The sequence below is a fragment of the Schistocerca nitens genome, chromosome 3, assembly GCF_023898315.1.
Source record: "Schistocerca nitens isolate TAMUIC-IGC-003100 chromosome 3, iqSchNite1.1, whole genome shotgun sequence".
Classification (NCBI taxonomy): Eukaryota; Metazoa; Arthropoda; class Insecta; order Orthoptera; family Acrididae; genus Schistocerca; species Schistocerca nitens.
Window position 1 is genome coordinate 259,895,049 of NC_064616.1, and position 19,069 is coordinate 259,914,117.

Below are 19,069 nucleotides of genomic sequence, written 5' to 3' on the forward strand. Positions count from 1 at the left end.
TGGTGTACCACGCCAATAGTTAGACTAGGGGCGAATAGGAGTCCTTGACTTCATCAAGGCATAGGGAGAGTTTGATTGGCGAAGGTCAATCTAGATAGAACAAGAGTTATCTTATTTGTCAGCAACGAGCGGCGCAAACAGCAGTCATCGCAGCTTATGGTATTGTGTGCTACAGCTATTGCGAGCCCCATATTTCCTCCACAACAGTACCCTTCACTGCATTTCACACACGACAGCCTCGACCGTACATAGCAAGATTCTAATGGATAATTATTCAAGTTGAGTAGGCGTGGCTCTCTGCCATTCTGCCAAGTCAATAACAATCTTAAACGTTGTATAGAAATTTCATTAGCGAATCCTATCCTTAACAGGTAACTTCCCATTCCGAAAAGAACCCGGAAACAAAGTGTTCAATTCATAACTAAAAGTGCCATTGTGATTTCTCAGAATTCTTGCCAAATAAATAATAATTTTCGTTAGTTTCATGTTTTTCTTACACTAACTAGCACTACTCCAGTACCCAAGTATCCCACTAGTTACGTAAGAAATTTTGTGAATTTTTGTGTCATTTCCTTACAGCGGATGACTCCAGAAAATATTTATTGCTGAAAGTTTTTCAGGCATTTCTCTTTAGAACGTTAGGAGCGTCTATCTGACTGCTGTAGTAGTGTGGGAGTGGAAATTGCATCTTGCAAGAGCCACAGGGTAAAGGGTACATCTCAGATCAATCCCACGCTCACAATACGTGACAAAATGCAACAAAATGTAGCAAAGAAACTACAAAAAATTTCACACTTTATTAATCAGCATATCGATGACGCAAAAATTTTAATGTAAAATGATTGGATTTATTGTAAATCAGAGAGAGCATAATATAGATGGAGCATCTGCGAGTCAGAGCTCCTCCTTGGGCGCAGGCTGCGCGCAAGCCCGGATCTCCTGGCGGACTGCGTCGTACTCGAGGCGCATCTGGTCCATGACGTCGGCCAGGCAGCGGTTACCCCGCTTCTGCTTCTCGCGGGCTCGCTGCAGTTGCTTCTCCAGCTTCTTGTCCGCCACTTCCTTCTCCTTGGACGCCGACTTCACCTCTTCCGACTTCACGCACTTCGTTATGTGTTCCATTTCGCTCATCGACGGATCGGATTTCTCAGACCTGCCAAATACAAAAGGTAAACACTGTTCATTCTTTACCCATCATACGAAGTGGAATTAGCTGATGTTAAAATGAATGTTCTAATGAAAGGGCTGCCTCGAATATTCTAGCAGCTACGTGTAATCGACTACCTTTTGGATTTCAACATAGCGCAAGATTTTGCCAGTATTTTTAATAAAATCGAGATTTGCGATTACTTTACATCAAACCACAAATTCTTTGTGGAAGGAGGTGACCAGGGAAGCAAGAATATGATTGACAACGATAAGACAGCTAGAATAGACTGCTTGAGGTGGATGATCTACAGGGTGAAAAGTATTTAAACCATCAAACTCTGGGAGGCTGTAGGGGACATCAAAATAAATATTTTTCCCTAATGTCATTTTTTCCTATGAGGATTAGGCTCTGAGCACTATGGGACTTAACATCAATGGTCATCAGTCCCCTAGAACTTAGAATTACTTAAACCTAACTAACCTAAGGACATCACACAACACCCAGTCATTACGAGGCAGAGAAAATCCCTGACCCCGCCGGGAATCGAACCCGGGAACCCGGGCGCAGGAAGCGAGAACGCTACCGCACGACCACGAGCTGCGGACCTACGTGAGGATTATCCGGTGGATGCCATATTACGCTCTTCAGTTGTTAGAGGCCGTATTACGATCTTCAGTTGTTAGAGGGCGTATTACACTCTTCAGTTGTAGGCAAATGCTCTCCACCAGTGTAGTAGTGCATTGTCTCTGTTTAGTAATGGAACGATACACCCCGAGTGAGTACACTGATATGGTTGGTGCGTACTACGTAGCGCACCACAACGGACGAGCCGCACAGCGGATTTATCAACAACAATATCCTAATCGCCGTATCCCGCATTATACGACCTTTGCTGCTGTGTACCAACATCTGCCTGAGACCGGGTCATTTAGCAGATTACCTGGACAGGGACGCCGTCGCACGGTAAGAACGCTGCAATTTGAGGTTCAAATGGCTCTGAGCACTATGGGACTCAACTGCTGTGGTCATTAGTCCCCTAGAACTTAGAACTACTTAAACCTAACTAACCTAAGGACATCACACACATCCATGCCCGAGGCAGGATTCGAACCTGCGACCGTAGCAGTCGCACGGTTCCGGACTGCGCGCCTAGAACCGCGAGACCACCGCGGACGGCTGCAATTTGAGGAAGCTGTCTTGCAGCATGTGGAGCGGAATACATGGGGACGAATAAGACGAATGTAAGAACAGTCCTTCGAGAGCAATTGTTACGTCAATTTCACTTACATCGTGTCCACAACCTGGAACCAGTTGATTATCCACCCAGAGCACAGTTTTCGCAGTAGTACCTGGAACAGTGTGAAATGCATGCTACATTTGCATCCTCTATGTTGTTTACCAATGAACCAACGTTAGGGCATGATGGAGTCTTCAACATGCACAATTTGCATGTTTGGAGTGAGGATAACCCACATGCCACAGTTACTAGCGCTCGTCAAGTGCGGTTCTTCGTTAATGCGTGGGTCAGTGTTGTCGGGGGCTGTTTAATTGGGCCATATCTCCTACCTAGGCCATTAAATGGCAGGCGCTATTACAATTTTCTCACAAGAGCATAGCAAGGAAGACGTCCCGCTCCCTACAAGACAACACATGCGGTTCCAACAAGACGGGGCGCCAGCACATTTCAGTCGTCGTGTGCGCCGATTCCTAGACCGACGGTTCCCAGAAAAGTGGATTGGCAGAGGTGGTCCTGTACCATGGCCTGCTCAACGGATATGTCCCTTCTGGACGTTTTTGTGTGGGGAGAGATGCGCAACCTTGTTTACGCAACTCCTGTTGCATCAGAAGAGGCTCTGGTTGCCCGGATAGTAGCAGCAGCAGGAACAATTCAGGGTACTCCTGGGGTTTTTGCCCGTGTCAGGCAGAACATGATCCGACGGTGTAACCTTTGTTTACGTGTCAATGGAGGCATTTTTAAAAATCTACTGTAACTGAAATTGGGTTGTGTTAATGTGTTGTCTCTTGGTTATAAAAAAATGGAAAAGTGTTTGTTGGTTCAATTAATTTGCTGCCAGAGAAATCTTCCCCTGCCGGTTTAAATGCTACTCATAGGAAAAAATGACATTAGGGAAAAATATTTGTGTTGATGTCCCCTATAACCTCCCAGAGTTTGTCGGTTTAAATACTTTTCGTCCTGTATGATTGTATACTAAATATTTATAATAACTTTATACTTCAAATCACGAGGCCAGGTATGAACAAAGTTACTGGTAACCATTACATAGATTTTATAAAGTGTCCAGACATTCAACTACGAGAAACATCTACGTCCTCTTTGGGTAAAGAGCATGGTATTACCAGACTGGAGGCTATAGTGTACAACTACAAAATGGATCGTGTGTTTGACCCTGTTGAAGCTTGTTTAAGTATTTTAAACTCTAACAATCAGTATTTTCTATGTGCTCCATTGTACTCTGTGCAATTCACATTCATTTGGTGATGGCTAACTAATAACGTACAGAATAGTTGAAGTGTGGTGTTTAACAACGTTCTGCAGCTTGTCTGCTGGGATAACAAGAACACCCGAAAATTGAGTGGTGTACAAATAAACCTCCCAGGCTTTCAAGACCGAGAAAATCTTATAAATTATGTTCTGTCTGCATATAGTTTTAGTTATCTACCTGTAAACTACGTAAAGATTCTTAACACAGGCCCCAACAAAGACGATATAATTATTGTACGGAAGTGCTATATTAAAGCAGGAGAAACAATCCAAGACATGGTTCTCCACAATACCATCACATATAGCTATTTCCGACATTCCTTCCTGTAACTAATGTTATACCACAAGTCGTAAAAAAAAAAGAACCATTGTGTCAAATAGACTTAAGCCATTCCCTATTAAAGAAATTATTTCTTCAAGTCCAGATAATGATTAAGTGTAGGAGAAATAAAATTGGAAACAGAAGAGGTTCAGGCAAAAAACGAAACTTGAATTATATGACGAAAACGACTACCACATAGGGTGGATATAGACTGCTAATACAAAAAGAAGGCATGGCAGGTGTACCGGCAAGATTAACATATTACTTTACACACAGCATTTGGAAAAGTATGGCCACAAGTGTAAAATACAAGATATCAGCATTTACTGTAAACAGCAGTGGTACAGGGTGTTTCAAAAATGACCGGTATATTTGAAACGGCAATAAAAACTAAACGAGCAGCGATAGAAATAAACCGTTTGTTGCAATATGCTTGGGACAACAGTACATTTTCAGGCGGACAAACTTTCGAAATTACAGTAGTTACAATTGTCAACAACAGATGGCGCTGCAAGTGATGTGAAAGATATAGAAGACAACGCAGTCTGTGGGTGCGCCATTCTGTACGTCGTCTTTCTGCTGTAAGCGTGTGCAGTTCACAACGTGCAAGTGTGCTGTAGACAACATGGTTTATTCCTTAGAACAGAGGATTTTTCTGGTGTTGGAATTCCACCGCCTAGAACACAGTGTTGTTGCAACAAGACGAAGTTTTCAACGGAGGTTTAATGTAACCAAAGGACCGAAAAGCGATACAATAAAGGATCTGTTTGAAAAATTTCAACGGACTGGGAACGTGACGGATGAACGTGCTGGAAAGGTAGGGCGACCGCGTACGGCAACCACAGAGGGCAACGCGCAGCTAGTGCAGCAGGTGATCCAACAGCGGCCTCGGGTTTCCGTTCGCCGTGTTGCAGCTGCGGTCCAAATGACGCCAACGTCCACGTATCGTCTCATGCGCCAGAGTTTACACCTCTATCCATACAAAATTCAAACGCGGCAACCCCTCAGCGCCGCTACCATTGCTGCACGAGAGACATTCGCTAACGATATAGTGCACAGGATTGATGACGGCGATATGCATGTGGGCAGCATTTGGTTTACTGACGAAGCTTATTTTTACCTGGACGGCTTCGTCAATAAACAGAACTGGCGCATATGGGGAACCGAAAAGCCCCATGTTGCAGTCCCATCGTCCCTGCATACTCAAAAAGTACTGGTCTGGGCCGCCATGTCTTCCAAAGGAATCATTGGCCCATTTTTCAGATCCGAAACGATTACTGCATCACGCTATCTGGACATTCTTCGTGAATTTGTGGCGGTACAAACTGCCTTAGACGACACTGCGAACACCTCGTGGTTTATGCAAGATGGTACCCGGCCACATCGCACGGCCGACGTCTTTAATTTCCTGAATGAATATTTCGATTATCGTGTGATTGCTTTGGGCTATCCGAAACATACAGGAGGCGGCGTGGATTGACCTCCCTATTCGCCAGACATGAACCCCTGTAACTTCTTTCTGTGGGGACACTTGAAAGACCAGGTGTATCGCCAGAATCCAGAAACAATTGAACAGCTGAAGCAGTACATCTCATCTGCATGTGAAGCCATTCCGCCAGACACGTTGTCAAAGGTTTCGGGTAATTTCATTCAGAGACTACGCCATATTATTGCTACGCATGGTGGATATGTGGAAAATATCGTACTATAGAGTTTCCCAGACCGCAGTGCCATCTGTTGTTGAAAATTGTAACTACTGTAATTTCGAAAGTTTGTCTGTCTGAAAATGTACTGTTGTCCCAAGCATATTGCAACAAACGGTGTATTTCTATCGCTGCTCGTTTAGTTTTTATTGCCGTTTCAAATATACCGGTAATTTTTGAAACACCCTGTAGATTCACTTGGCGTTGCTCGTGCACTACTTGAGCGCGTTCGATTCTGCTGCGCCGCGCCCGCCGTGGTGAAAACACGCCGCATCGATATCAATTCGATTGTCTTCCCGCTGTTCCATCACAGAACTACGCCGGCTACGGAGGACACGAAGTTTTTCAACTATTGGATTCCATGCAGAATTCAATTGAAAACCTCCGTCTCTATTAATAAGATACTCACTGTCAGACAGTCACATTTCCACGGATTCATTAATAACACAACTACAAAAGTTAGATATATGGGCCACAGATTTGGTCCCACTCTAATTGATTATATGACCACGGAAATACAGTGGTCGGCAATGGAAGACTTAAAAGGCGGAAGGAGGTGAGTATGCCACTGATCTTCTACAATGCGATCCTGCACAGTACGCGTCGTTTGCCCTATATAAGATTTGCCGCAGTCGCACGGAATGCCGGCCGGAGTGGCCGAGCGGTTCTAGGCGCAACAGTCTGGAACCGCGCGACCACTACGGTCGCAGGTTCGAATCCTGCCTCGGGTACGGATGTGTGTGATGTCCTTAGGTTAGTTAGGTTTAAGTAGTTCTGCGTTCTAGGGGACTGATGACCTCAAATGTTAAGTCCCATAGTGCTCAGAGCCTCTTCTTTGCTCCGTTGAAATGGTTCAAATGGCTCTGAGCACTATGGGACTTAACATCTGTGGTCATCAGGCTCCTAGAACTTAGAACTACTTAAACCTAACTAACCTAAGGACATCACACACATCAATGTCCGAGGCAGGATTCGAACCTGCGACCGGAGCGGTCACGCGGTTCCAGACTGAAGTGCCTAGGACCGCACGGCCACACCGGCCGGCTTTGCTCTGCCGCTTACAGATCTGCAGCGCTCTCTCCACTTGCTGGGACGAATACCCATTCTTCAGAAACACAGTCTGCAGTTGCTCCAGTTCCGTTTGCAAACTATCTGTGTCAGAGATGATGTGGGCTCGGTGAATCAAGGTCTTCCAAACCCCAATCGTTTGTGCCGGACGGCGGCAAGTAGCGGCTTGCAAGTAAAGGTCTGTGTGAGTAGGCTTTCTATGACCAAGTGAGCCATCGCAACGCTCCTTCTCCATCTCCAAAGTAAATTTTATGTTTTCGTGTATGGAGTTCAGATGTTGCAGGAACTCTCGCAGACGATCGAAATCATGAGGCCAAACTATAAAAGTGTCGTCAACGTATCGCCAAAATGCTGTTGGTTTAAAAGTGGACGAGGCGAGCGCTCGCTCCTCAGAATTTACCATAAAAGGTTGGTCACCAGGCGAGATAAAGTACTCTCCATGGCGACACAGTCTGATTGTTCATAAAACTCGTAGTTAAATAAAAAATATCTAGAGGAGAGGGTGTGCTCAAACAGCGCTGTAACGTCAGCGCCAAACTTCTTGCTAATGAGACGGAATGAGTCCACAAGAGGTATATTTGTAAAAAGTGAGACCACATCAAAACTGACCAACAAGTCATAACTTTGCAGCTGCAATAACTTAAGTCTGCTGATGTAATCACAAGAATTCTTTATGTGATGTGGAAAATTTTCTACCATTGGTCTGAACAAAGACGTCAAGCAGTTTGCTAAGTCGTAGGTGGCTGCTCCAATATTACTCATAACTGGACATAATGGCACATTATCCTTGCGGATCTTCGGCAGTCCATATAGCCTAGGTGAGACTGAACTATTTGGTTTGAGTTTATTAATTACCCCCTTTGGTAAGGAACTGTTAGAAGTGTGGTGTCACCGCCAGACACCACACTTGCTAGGTGGTAGCCTTTAAATCGGCCGCGGTCCGGTAGTATACGTCGGACCCGCGTGTCACCACTGTCAGTGATTGCAGACCGAGCGCCGCCACACGGCAGGTCTAGAGAGACGTCCTAGCACTCGCCCCAGTTGTACAGCCGACTTTGCTAGGAAAGGTTCACTGACAAATACGCTCTCATTTGCCGAGACGATAGTTAGCATAGTCTTCAGCTACGTCATTTGCTACAACCTAGCAAGGCGCCATTACCAGTTTATATTGAGATTATAAATTATGTATCATCCAGAGCGATGTTCTCCAATTATGGATTAAAGTTAAGTATTCCAAGATCTTCGTACTTTATTTGCAATTCTCAAGACATTGTCCTGTTCCAGACCTCACGCCAGTCTGCGTGAGCTTAAACGCGTGCCTTTCGGCTACCTCCGAGTGGCTTGGCTGTCTTGCCAAGTCACTAAAGTTGGCGACGAGTGTAAAAACGGTCTTCTTCTTTATACTTGCTTAAATTATTTGTGTCATGGCTTCGCCACAATCTCCAGATGTACTGTCCGAATTTTATCGCTTGCAGAATCAGCAGACGCAGGCCTTATTGGATGCCCTTGTACAGCTCGTCCAGGGTCAACGTGCAATGCATAACGATGCGGCCGCCGCCGCTCCACCGCTACCGCAGCCACAAAACGCGGTTGCACCACCTTTTCGTCCTTTTGATGCGGCACTGGAAAGCTGGACGGAGTGGTCACGCCAATTTGGGTTCCATCTCGCCGCCTACAGAATTCAAGGTAACGAGCGGCAGCTTTTTTTGTTGGCATGTGTCGGAATGTCCACCTAGCGTGTGATAGTGAAATTGTTTCCCCGACGCGACGTAGCAACTCTGTCCTACGACGAAATTTTGTCTGCATTAGATGCATATTTCAAGGAATCAGTCAAAGTAGTTGGCAAACGGTATACGTTCTTTCGTACAAAACGTACGGCCGGTCAAACTAATCGGGAGTGGGTTGCAACTTTGCAAGGCCTTACTAGGGATTGTGCTTTTGAGTGTGAATGTGGACTCCCTTATTCAGATACTATGGTACGTGCACAGAACGTTTCTGAAGTTCGTATAAGGGAACAGATTTTGAAACTAGTCAATCCCTCCCTTCAACATGTGATAGACATATTGGATAGGCAAGACACACTTGACTTATCAGGAATCATTTGAAACTTCGCCAGCTGTGTGTCACATTAACCAGCCCGCCGGGCGAGCTGCACGGAACAGTAAACAGCCCTCGCGCCCGTCCGCGCAGTTGCCGTCAAGCTCTCTGCTACGTGTGCCGCGCAAGCAAACAAATGCAGTGCTAAAATCATGCCCGCGGTGTGCTACTAGACATTCGCGTGAGAATTGCCCCTCCCGCCAAGCTATTTGCTTTTTCTGTAATAAAAAAGGACATGTTCAGAGTGTTTGCCAGAAAAAGCTCAGATCGGACACTCCCAACCATTCCAGGCCCTTTGCTTCGCTCCGGAATCGAACCAATAATACTCAGGCTCGTGAACCTTCGCCCATGGACATTCATGTAGTTCATTCCACTCTGCCCAGCGCCACTCTCTCTAACAGTGACTGTGTTCGTCCCTCAAATAGTGTGCGTCAACGTCAACGGAAATCCCGTCAAGTCGCAAGTGATTCTGTACCAGTGTCAGTTCACGTTGCACAAGACAGTCGCTCTTGTCGTCAGCAGGACAATAAACTTTTTGTAGATTTGGTCATTAATGGCAACATGGTCCCATTCCAGCTCGATACCGGAGATGCAGATTCACTAATCAATAAAGACACGTACAAACAACTGGGCACACATCCGTTGCGTGCCGCAAATGTTAAGTTAACTAGCTATTCCGGTCAGAATATCCCTGTGTTAGGACAGTGCAGCCTTCTTGCAACATACAAGGGACAAACAAAACTTGTGTCATTTTACGTACTTCGTTCTTCTTCTGCAGTGAACTTGTTTGGTTTAGATTTATTTCAGTTGTTTAACTTGTCCATAGTCAATCAGGTCCTATCAGTGAACCAGACTGTGCCTTCAGCCAGTGTTTCTCGTCTATGTGACGAATTTGCAGACATTTTTGCACCGGGCCTTGGTTGCGCTAAGAACTGTGCAGCACATTTGGAACTGAAAGTAAACGCGCAACCGAAATTTTTCAGAGCGCGAAGTTCCGCTGTTTTCCACACCACTCGGGTAGTAGGATCCTTATCGACTTGGTGAAATGTTGAGTCGCTTAATAAAACATTGATCCGCTACGACTGGTCTTTGTCAGTTCCATTGAAGAAGCTGTGCGCCGTCTTGCTGTAGATGAAGTTGAGGAAGTACGCCGGGAGTCTTGTCGTGTGTTGACCTCCTTTTACCCGGCGTAGTGCAGTAACGTGACGTGGCATGGACTCAACAGCTCGCTGGAAGTCTCCTGCAGAAATATCGAGCCATGCTGCCTCTATAGACATCCATAACTGCAAAAGTGTTGCCGGTGCAGGATTTTGTGCACGAACTGACCTCTCGATTATGTCACATAAGAGATCGATGGGATTCATGTTGGGCGATCTGGGTGGCCAAGTCATTTGCCCGAATTGGCCAGAACGGTCTTCAAACCAGGCACGAACAATTGTGGCCCAGTGACATGGCACATTGCTATCTATAAAAATTCCGTCGTTGTTTGGGAACATGAAGTCCATGAATGGTAGCCAAATAACCATTTCCAGTCAATGATCAGTTCAGTTCCATTTAAAAACATCCAACACCATTATGCAGCCACCACCAGGTTTCATAGCGTCCTGTTGACAGCCTCGGCCCATAGCTTCGTGGGATCTACGCCACACTCGAACTCTATCACCAGCTCTTAACAACTGAAATCAGGACTCATATGACCACGCCACGGTTTTCCAGTCGTCTAGTGTCCAAGCAATATGGTCACGAGCTCAGTAGAGGTACTGGACGCGATTTCATGCCGTTAGCAAAGACACTCGCGTCCGTTGTCTGTTGCCATAGTCCATTAACGCCAAATTTCACCGCACTGTCCTAAGGGATAGGTTCATCATACGTCCCACATTGATTTATGTGGTTATTTGAGGCAGTGTTGCTTGTATCTTAGCTTTGACAACTCTATGCAAACGCCGCTGCTCTCGGTCGTTAAGTGAAGGCCGTAGGCCACTGTGCTGCCTGTGAGAAGCAATACCTGAAATTTCGCAACTGCCATTCTGCGTTCAAAGTCCGTTAATTCCTGTTGTAGGGTCATTATCACAGGTTTGCGGACTATGGACTATGACAATACGAGCATATAAATCGGAACAGACAGTGTTTCCGTTAGTTCTTTTCCTAGTAGAGCATCTTTCCCCTTCTGTCTTGCTTTCCCTCAACTTCCTATGTTATGTCAGTTCCACATCACGAACCATACCGCAGTAGCTATGGTCACAGCGTGTGAATGGACGCCGGCCAGTGTGGCCGAGCGGTTCTAGGCGCTTCAGTCTGGAGCCGCACGAGCGCTACGGTCGCAGGTTCGAATCCTGCCTCGGGCATAGATGTGTGTGATGTCCTTAGGTTAGTTAGTTTTAAGTAGTTCTACGTTCTAGGGGACTGATGACCACAGATGTTAAGTCCCATAGTGCTCAGAGCCATTTGAACCATTTTTTTGTGAATGGACACCTTTTCCTGGCTGAAACGCTTTTACATCCAGTCAGGCCGCAAATCTATGTCATGTAAGCCTCTACAACCCAAATGGAAAGTATCCTCTCTTAAACCGAGTTTGTGATATTTTTATAACCCTTACCATTTACGAGAGTTAGTTCTCATGACACTGTATTCTCCAGAAGGTGGTTGAAAATTTTGTAAATTAATATAGGCAGTCTATCCAAACAGTTGCCAGGCTTACATTTTTCATGACATATAACCGATGTAAGTGCAGCGACTATGGTGGTGGCTTGAACTAACCGCTGTAAACAACAAATGTGCGTAGGTGAGTGGCACTGTTAAGTAGCGGACATGCAGCCGTAGTTTGTCAACCGCGTAACCAGCATTCAAGCCAAAGTGACGCGAGCGTTTAACAGCATCCCAAAGAAGGACTTTCCTGACTGTTTCACGCTGTTGCGTTGTAGGGGGAGACCATGTAGAACACATAAAGCATTAGAACCACTATCTTAAAGTGTATCATAAACCTAAAAACACCCCCTCACTCCTTGGATCCGCACTTGTGAAGAAGGAGCTGAAGTTAACCAGTGCACAAGAATCCAGATTTTCAAGAGCCAAATAAAAGGAACAAGGCACAAGGGAATTAAAGACATTTGCTGCCAATGGGCACTGATTTATATCTGTGGGGCAACTTAAAAATTTGTGCTAGAATGGGATTCGAACCCACGTCTACTGCTTACTAAGTAGATGCACTGACCACTACGCCATCTGCACACAGTAGTCAGAACACCCACACGGACTACCCTAGCGACCTCCCGTCAGATCCAAATTCTCAACTTACACCACACACTACTGATGTAGTGCCCCTGTTCATTAGCCTCATTACTCGCGGCATCTCGCCCATTCCCGTCAGAGTTCGAGCTTTGTGTGCATCTGCACTGAAGGGAAGAATGACCGCTATCACATATATATATGTGGCGTCTGTCCTTTGAAGCTTCGGCACAAATTTTCAACTTTCCCCAATGATACTGGCAGCTAATGTCTTTATTCGTGTCTTTATTCAGAATGGCTGCAGAATCAAAATAGTGGCCGTTCTTTCGGACATATATGTAAATGGATATCGTATGATATTTTAGGGGAGTCTGTCATCAGCGTTAATGCAAATTACACAGCTGCCCCAAATACATGCGTAATACGAAACAAAATCCGTATATATCATAAAATTGTATGTATGTATACAGGGTGAACATTAATAAAACCGACAAACTGCACGGATGATTTCCTAATTGAATGGAGGAAAAAAGGTCCTATAAACATGTGTCCGGAAATACATCATTGCCACGGTAGATGGCACTGGCGAATGACAGTTCCTTTGACCACGTGCCGACTGTTCCTTGTGTGTTTCAGGCTGTGTGATTGACGCAGTGTACTGTAAGCAGCAGGATAGTCCGGCATTCATGCCAGGGACAAGCCGAGATAGTGTTTGTATACGACTAAGCACAGGGAAACGGGCGAGAGACAGCACGGCTATACCAGGTTTCTGTGATATCGGGCCCTTTCAGATAAACGAACGTGCAGGAGGCAGCGAACTGTGCGTACACCAGGTTTGGAAGACCAGGTTCTATCGGATCATGAGACAAACCCTAGTACAAGCTCCAGGCAAGTGGCCCATCAACATGGTGTAAGCCAAAGGAACAATTATGTGTATCCTGCATGACAACCGCTACAATCCCTATCACCTGCAATCCCACGAAGGCCACTCTTAACATCTGTTGCGACGTGGATGCGATACAGCTTTGTACTGTGTTCCAGGACGATTGCTATCGGTGCACGCACACCGTCCATTTCCAGACACATGTTCATAGGACTTTTATTCCTCCGTTTCCAGTCAGGAATCTGTCCCTACAGTTTGTCGGTTTTATTTACGTTCATCCTGTATATGTATCATATCTCCTAAACTATGCATCGATTCCAACCAAACTTGGTACACATATTACATATGCTCAGGAAAGGAATACAGTGGGTGTACGAATCAGCAATCTCCTTTGGAGGTAGTCAATAAAATCAAATCAATATGGAATGTTGTTAGAAGGAGACAGGAAAAGTAACCACTGGGGTAGGTTGTATTACTGTTAAAGAGAACGAGACCATCCTAACCAACAGTACACAAGTAGCTAATGTATTTAACAACCATTTATTAAGTGTAGGAAAAAAAAATTGGTGAGAACAGTTCAAAAGAAAAAGCTAGGCAGTACATGGATGAGTGTGTTTTGAAAAACTTCAGCCACATTAAGTTTCACGTAACAACCTCTTGTGAAATAAGTAAAATTATTAAGTCTTTGAAAAATAAATGTTCTGTTTGAGTAGATGACATACCCAATAAGATATTAAAACAATGTGGAGCATTTACAGCTGACGTTCTGAGTCACATATGTAATGCATCACTAACTCAAGGTATTTTCCAACACAGGTTAAAATATGCCATTGTTAGGCCTCTCTATAAAAAGGGGGCCACCACAGATGTCAATAATTATCGTCCAGTATCCTTGCTTACAGCATTCTCAAAAATCTTCGAGAAAGTAATTTACTCAAGAGTGGTTAGCCATCTCAACAGTAATGGGATACTTTGTAAATCACAGTTCGGATTTCAAAAATGCTGATCCACTGAGACGGCAATATACAGTTTCACTGTCCACATAATAGAGTCTTTAAATAGTAAAATGTCACCAATAGGAATTCTGTGACTTGTCCAAAGCATCTGATTGTGTGAAGCATGACATTATGTTACAGAAACTACGATTCTATGGTATAAATGGAATAGCATATGGGTGGTTTAAGTCATACCTACAGAACAGGAAGCAAAACGTTTCCTTATATGGGTCAAGTGATTTAAATAACCCCACTTCATCTAATTGGGGCGAAATTACATTAGGTGTTCACAGGGTTCGATCATGGGTCCCCTTCTGTCCTATATATATATATATATATATATATATATATATATATATATATATATATATATATATGAACAACCTCCCTTTCTATCTGAAACAAGAAGCTGAACTGACACTGTTTGCTGATGATACAAGCATCATTATTAATCCGGTAAAAGAAACTCCAATTGAAAATGATACAAATAAGGTCTTTGGAAAAGTCATTAATTGGTTTTCTGCAAATGGGCTTGCTCTAAACTTTGAAAATACACAGTACATCCAATTTTCTGCTGCAAAAAGTACAATTCCTTCAAAAAATATAACACATCAACGAAAGTCAGTAGACAGGATAGAGCATACTAAGTTTTTGGGTGCACACATAGATGAGAATCTTAATTGCAAAATTCATATTTTGGATCTTCTAAAGCAACTAGGTTCAGCAACTTTTGCAATCAGAATAATTGCCAATTTTGAAGATATAGAAATGAGTAAGCTAACATACTTTCACTCTCTGATGTCTGAATAATATTTTGGGGTAACTCAATATTTAGACAAAAAGTATTCACTGCTAAAAAGAAAGTGGTTAGAATAATGTGTGGTGTTCATAGTCGCACATCTTGTAAGCATCTTTTTAAAAGATTGGGAATTATTACAACAGCCTCACAGTACATTTACTCACTAATGAAATTTTGTTCTCAACAACATGGACCAGTTTAAAAACAACAGTGACATTAATGATTATAATACGAGAAAAAAGAAACACTTACACTATCCTTTGCTCAACCTATCTTTGGCACAGAAAGGAGTAAAGTATGCTGCTATAAAAATTTTCGACAAATTACCAGATGAAATAAGGTGTGTGAGAAACAGCAGTCATAGCTTCAAAAATAAATTGAAATCATATCTCCTTAACAACTCCTTCTATACCATAGATGAATTCTTGAATAGAAATAAATAAATCTATAAATATAGTATATGCATTTTGTGCCATTTAAGGGAATGGGGTAAATAACAGAAATATTAATCTTTAACTGTGTGTTGTTTTGTAAATTTTGTTTCATATGTGCATTTCTTGTGCACTTGACACTTTCCACATCATAACGGCTACTGTACCGTGCGATTGATCAATGGAACACGCAACCAACTAACTAACTAAGAGAGTGATGGGGTAGAAGTGTGGAGCAGTAGGTGGACAGAGATGGGCTAACAGAAGACTGGAATAAATATATACCTGGGCAAAGACAGGTGCTCAGCTAGTAATTAATAAAAATGATCGAAATGCGTCCAAGAAATTGCAGTTAGCCGGGAACCCGTTAGTTAAGTATTACAAGACTTCTAAGGACGTTGGGCTTTCCACATGCTCACTTGTTCTTCTACAGCAAAATGAAAGGAGTAAAATAAAAAAATAAACATCGTTCACTGGCGATACACAGACCGCCTCCGCTAGATTGGACAAAGGCAGAAGCATGCGTACGTACTCCTCGATGCAGTCGAGCAACTTGCGCTGCAGGTTGAGCAGCAGCGGCGCTACAGTGTCGACGGCGACGCGCACGTCCTCGCGCAGGCGGAAGCCTTCCTGCGCCTCGTCCTCGACGCAGAGCCGCATGCGCTCCACGCCGTCGGGGGACAGCGCGCGCGCCTTCTCCTCCAGCTTGGTGACGCACTCGTACGCCAGCACCCCCGCGTCCTCCGCCTCGATCAACGTGTCCTCCGCCAGCTCCTGCGTCTTGTATAGCTGCAGCCACAACACATGTGTCTCATTCGTTGTTCAAGCATATTCTCTCTCTCTCTCTCTCTCTCTCTCTCTCTCTCTCTCTCTCTCTCTCTGGCATTCCCACTCCATATACAGGGCGAACACATTCGGGCACTCTAACGTCTCAGCACGACTCGTTGTATAATAGCAATATAAAAATGTCTGTAATGAAATTTCATTCCTTGCATACTTTCGGTAGAAAATGAAAGTCAAAGAAAGGCAATTCGGCAAGTCTGTAATTGCAAGTGTGACAAGTGTCGTCATTCAATATTCTGTAACTGTCCTGCCTCGTTCGTGCAGTGGCTAGTTTTGCTTTATATTACTGAAGTTCGGGAGCTCGATTCCAAGTCAATATTCAGTTCTCTTTCTAACTCTGATCTGTCAAATGTGTGACTAGGGCCTCCCGTCGGGTAGACGGTTCACCGGGTGCAAGTCTTTGGAGTTGACGCCACTTCGGCGACTTCGCGTCGATGGGGATGAAATGATGATGATTAGGACAATACAACACCCAGTTCCTGAGCGGAGAAAATCTCCGACCCAGCCGAGAATCGAACCCAGGCCCTTAGGATTGACAGTCTGTGGCACTGACCACTCAGCTACCGGGGGCGGACATCTGCCAAATAATGGCGTACTACACAATAATTATTGGTCAAACGTGACAGAAACGTTCATAGTTAATTATAAATAAATTAACTGTTGAAGGATAATGACAACTATAGCCGCGCGGGATTAGCCGAGCGATCTAAGGCGCGGCAGTCATGGACTGTGCGGTTGGTCCCGGAGGAGGTTCGAGTCCTCCCTCGGGCATGGGTGTATATGTTTGTCCTTAGGCTAATTTAGATTAAGTAGTGTGTAAGCTTAGGGACTGATGACCTTAGCAGTTAAGTCCCATAAGATTTCACACACATTTGAACATTTTTTGATAACTATAAAATCTATGTGGACAGCTTAAACGAACGTACTATATTCACTACGGGTGGAAGGCATGGAAGGGTGTAATGCAAGGACTAGAACACAGTAAATGTTTAAAGGCAAAACATATCTTTAAAAGTGGAATAATAAAAAGCATTGTACTCTCATTATTGTGTTAGTATTAAGTAACCGATACTGTTTCGAGTAGAAACTGCTGTAGTTCTTGTATAGCAATTAGTGCGGCAGTTAAAAATTAGAAAAAATCTACTTAGACGTGGAATCGAATTCTCTAACTCTTGGCATTCCATTCGGAAACAGTACCCACTGCATTAACCGTGCAACACAGCCAGACAATACTGAATGAAGATACTCGTCATACATGAGATTATAATGTTGTTAAATAGCCTTTCGACTTTTCCACCGAAAACATGGACGGGACGAAATTCTGTTAGCGTCCTTTTTGTTCTGTCGAGAACTAGGAATCGCGCTGTTGCATCCGCGTGCGTGAAGTTTGGTTCTCCCTGTATATGTAGACGTTTTAAAAATATAAGTGTCTGGATCTACACTGACGGGGAAAAAATGTTACACCGTAAAGCACTAGTCCCATATTTGTTAAACTTAGAGGTAATTTTAATCACGTAACGAGTATTAAACGGTTATGGCTCTGAGTACTATGCGACTTAACTTCTGAGGTCATCAGTCGCCTAGAACTTAGAACTAGTTAAACCTAACTAACCTAAGGACATCACACACATCCATGCCCGAGGCAAGATTCGAACCTGCGACCGTAGCGGTCGCTCGGTTCCAGACCGTAGCGCCTAGAATTAAACGGTTAAATTTCCGTAATATTCGGAATCGATATCTATCGTCAACATCAGCATGCGTTGTGGCCACCAAGAGAAACGAATACACTCCTGTATTGGTTGAGGTAGGGACTCGGATAGCTTCCGAATATTATCTTGGGGAATTTCTTGCTATGTCAGTCTCACTTCACCTCACGAAGACTGCTGGCTGAAAGGTGATATTCCAGACATGCTCTACGAGTGACAAATCATGGGAAAAGCAAGGCCAGCCTAGGATCCGTACATTCCACAAGGCGTTTATGGTGTGAACTGCAATGTTGGGTTTTGCTTTATCTTTCCGGAAAATGTCGTTTAGTACTCTGGTCATGAAGTGGATGACTAAAGTGTTTGCCATTCTAACTACATACCAAGGAGAATTCAACATCCCATCAACAGTTACCAAGACAGTTCTCAATAATTTATCCATTTTAATCGCAGCTAAGCTCCGTGGCTGTGTAATATATTATTTTAATAAATACAACTACCGGCCGTATTGTTATGTATTTTTATTTAAGTTAATACGAGTTTCGGGCTTTCACCTCTCTTCAATTAGCGTAATATATATTTGAGTCTTTGTGCAGTACGTAGTTACAACATCGACAGCAAATTGGACGCTATAACTACCTTGTGCAAAATAACAACTTTGCTTACTTACTACGCTTCGCGAGGTGTTTATTTACAACGTATTGCTGTTGAGGTGTACTTACTTTCTTCTCTGCTTGTTGTTATTGCGATCCTCGCCCTTATGGATGTGGCACAAACGCTTTTGTACTTCCGTTTAGCACAAAAACAGCCCTGTATTCTTTGTTTACCTCCGAAAATACATCTATGGTCAAAGTTTACTACTTACTTACTGGTCAGCTATGGTCAGAGTTATATCTTGCTTACGCTTTCCTTATAACTAAAAAGAACTGACAGTATTTAACATGAATGTGCTGAGAACTCTATATGGTTCTTCAATGACTGCATTAGTGACTGTTTAGGTTATATGGTATACCATAAAAAAGAAAAATATAGTACATTTTATATAGAAGAACACCAAGCAGAGTAGAAAGTAAGTACACCTAAACAGGAATACACCGTAAATATACCACTCGCTAAGTCTAGTAGTTGTTATTTTGCACAGGGCAGCTGCAGCGTCCAGCTTGCTGTCGATGTTTGAACCATGTACTGACTGAAGACTCAAATACACTACCGCTCAAAAGTTTTTAAACATCAGTGATTCCGAGGAAAAAATGCAAATTGAAACCAGCAATGTCTGGAATACTCTTAAGTCAAATTTGGAATAATCTTTTATTGAAACCAAATACATGCAGTCAAATTTTACTCTAC

At 43.7% G+C, this 19,069-nt stretch overlaps 1 protein-coding gene across 1 annotated transcript in view; it reads right to left on the reverse strand.

Annotated features, from left to right (window-relative positions):
• Window positions 1-775: 775 nt before the first annotated feature.
• The window catches only part of LOC126249567 (uncharacterized), a 58,577-nt gene continuing 40,283 nt past the window's right edge, over window positions 776-19,069 (reverse strand). Inside the window, exons 3-4 of the mRNA XM_049951230.1 lie at window positions 15,709-15,965; window positions 776-1,153 (exon numbers count right to left, since the gene is read on the reverse strand). Coding sequence (XP_049807187.1) covers window positions 895-1,153; window positions 15,709-15,965 — 516 coding nt within the window. The 3' untranslated portion in view covers window positions 776-894. The remainder of the gene's footprint in view (window positions 1,154-15,708; window positions 15,966-19,069) is intronic.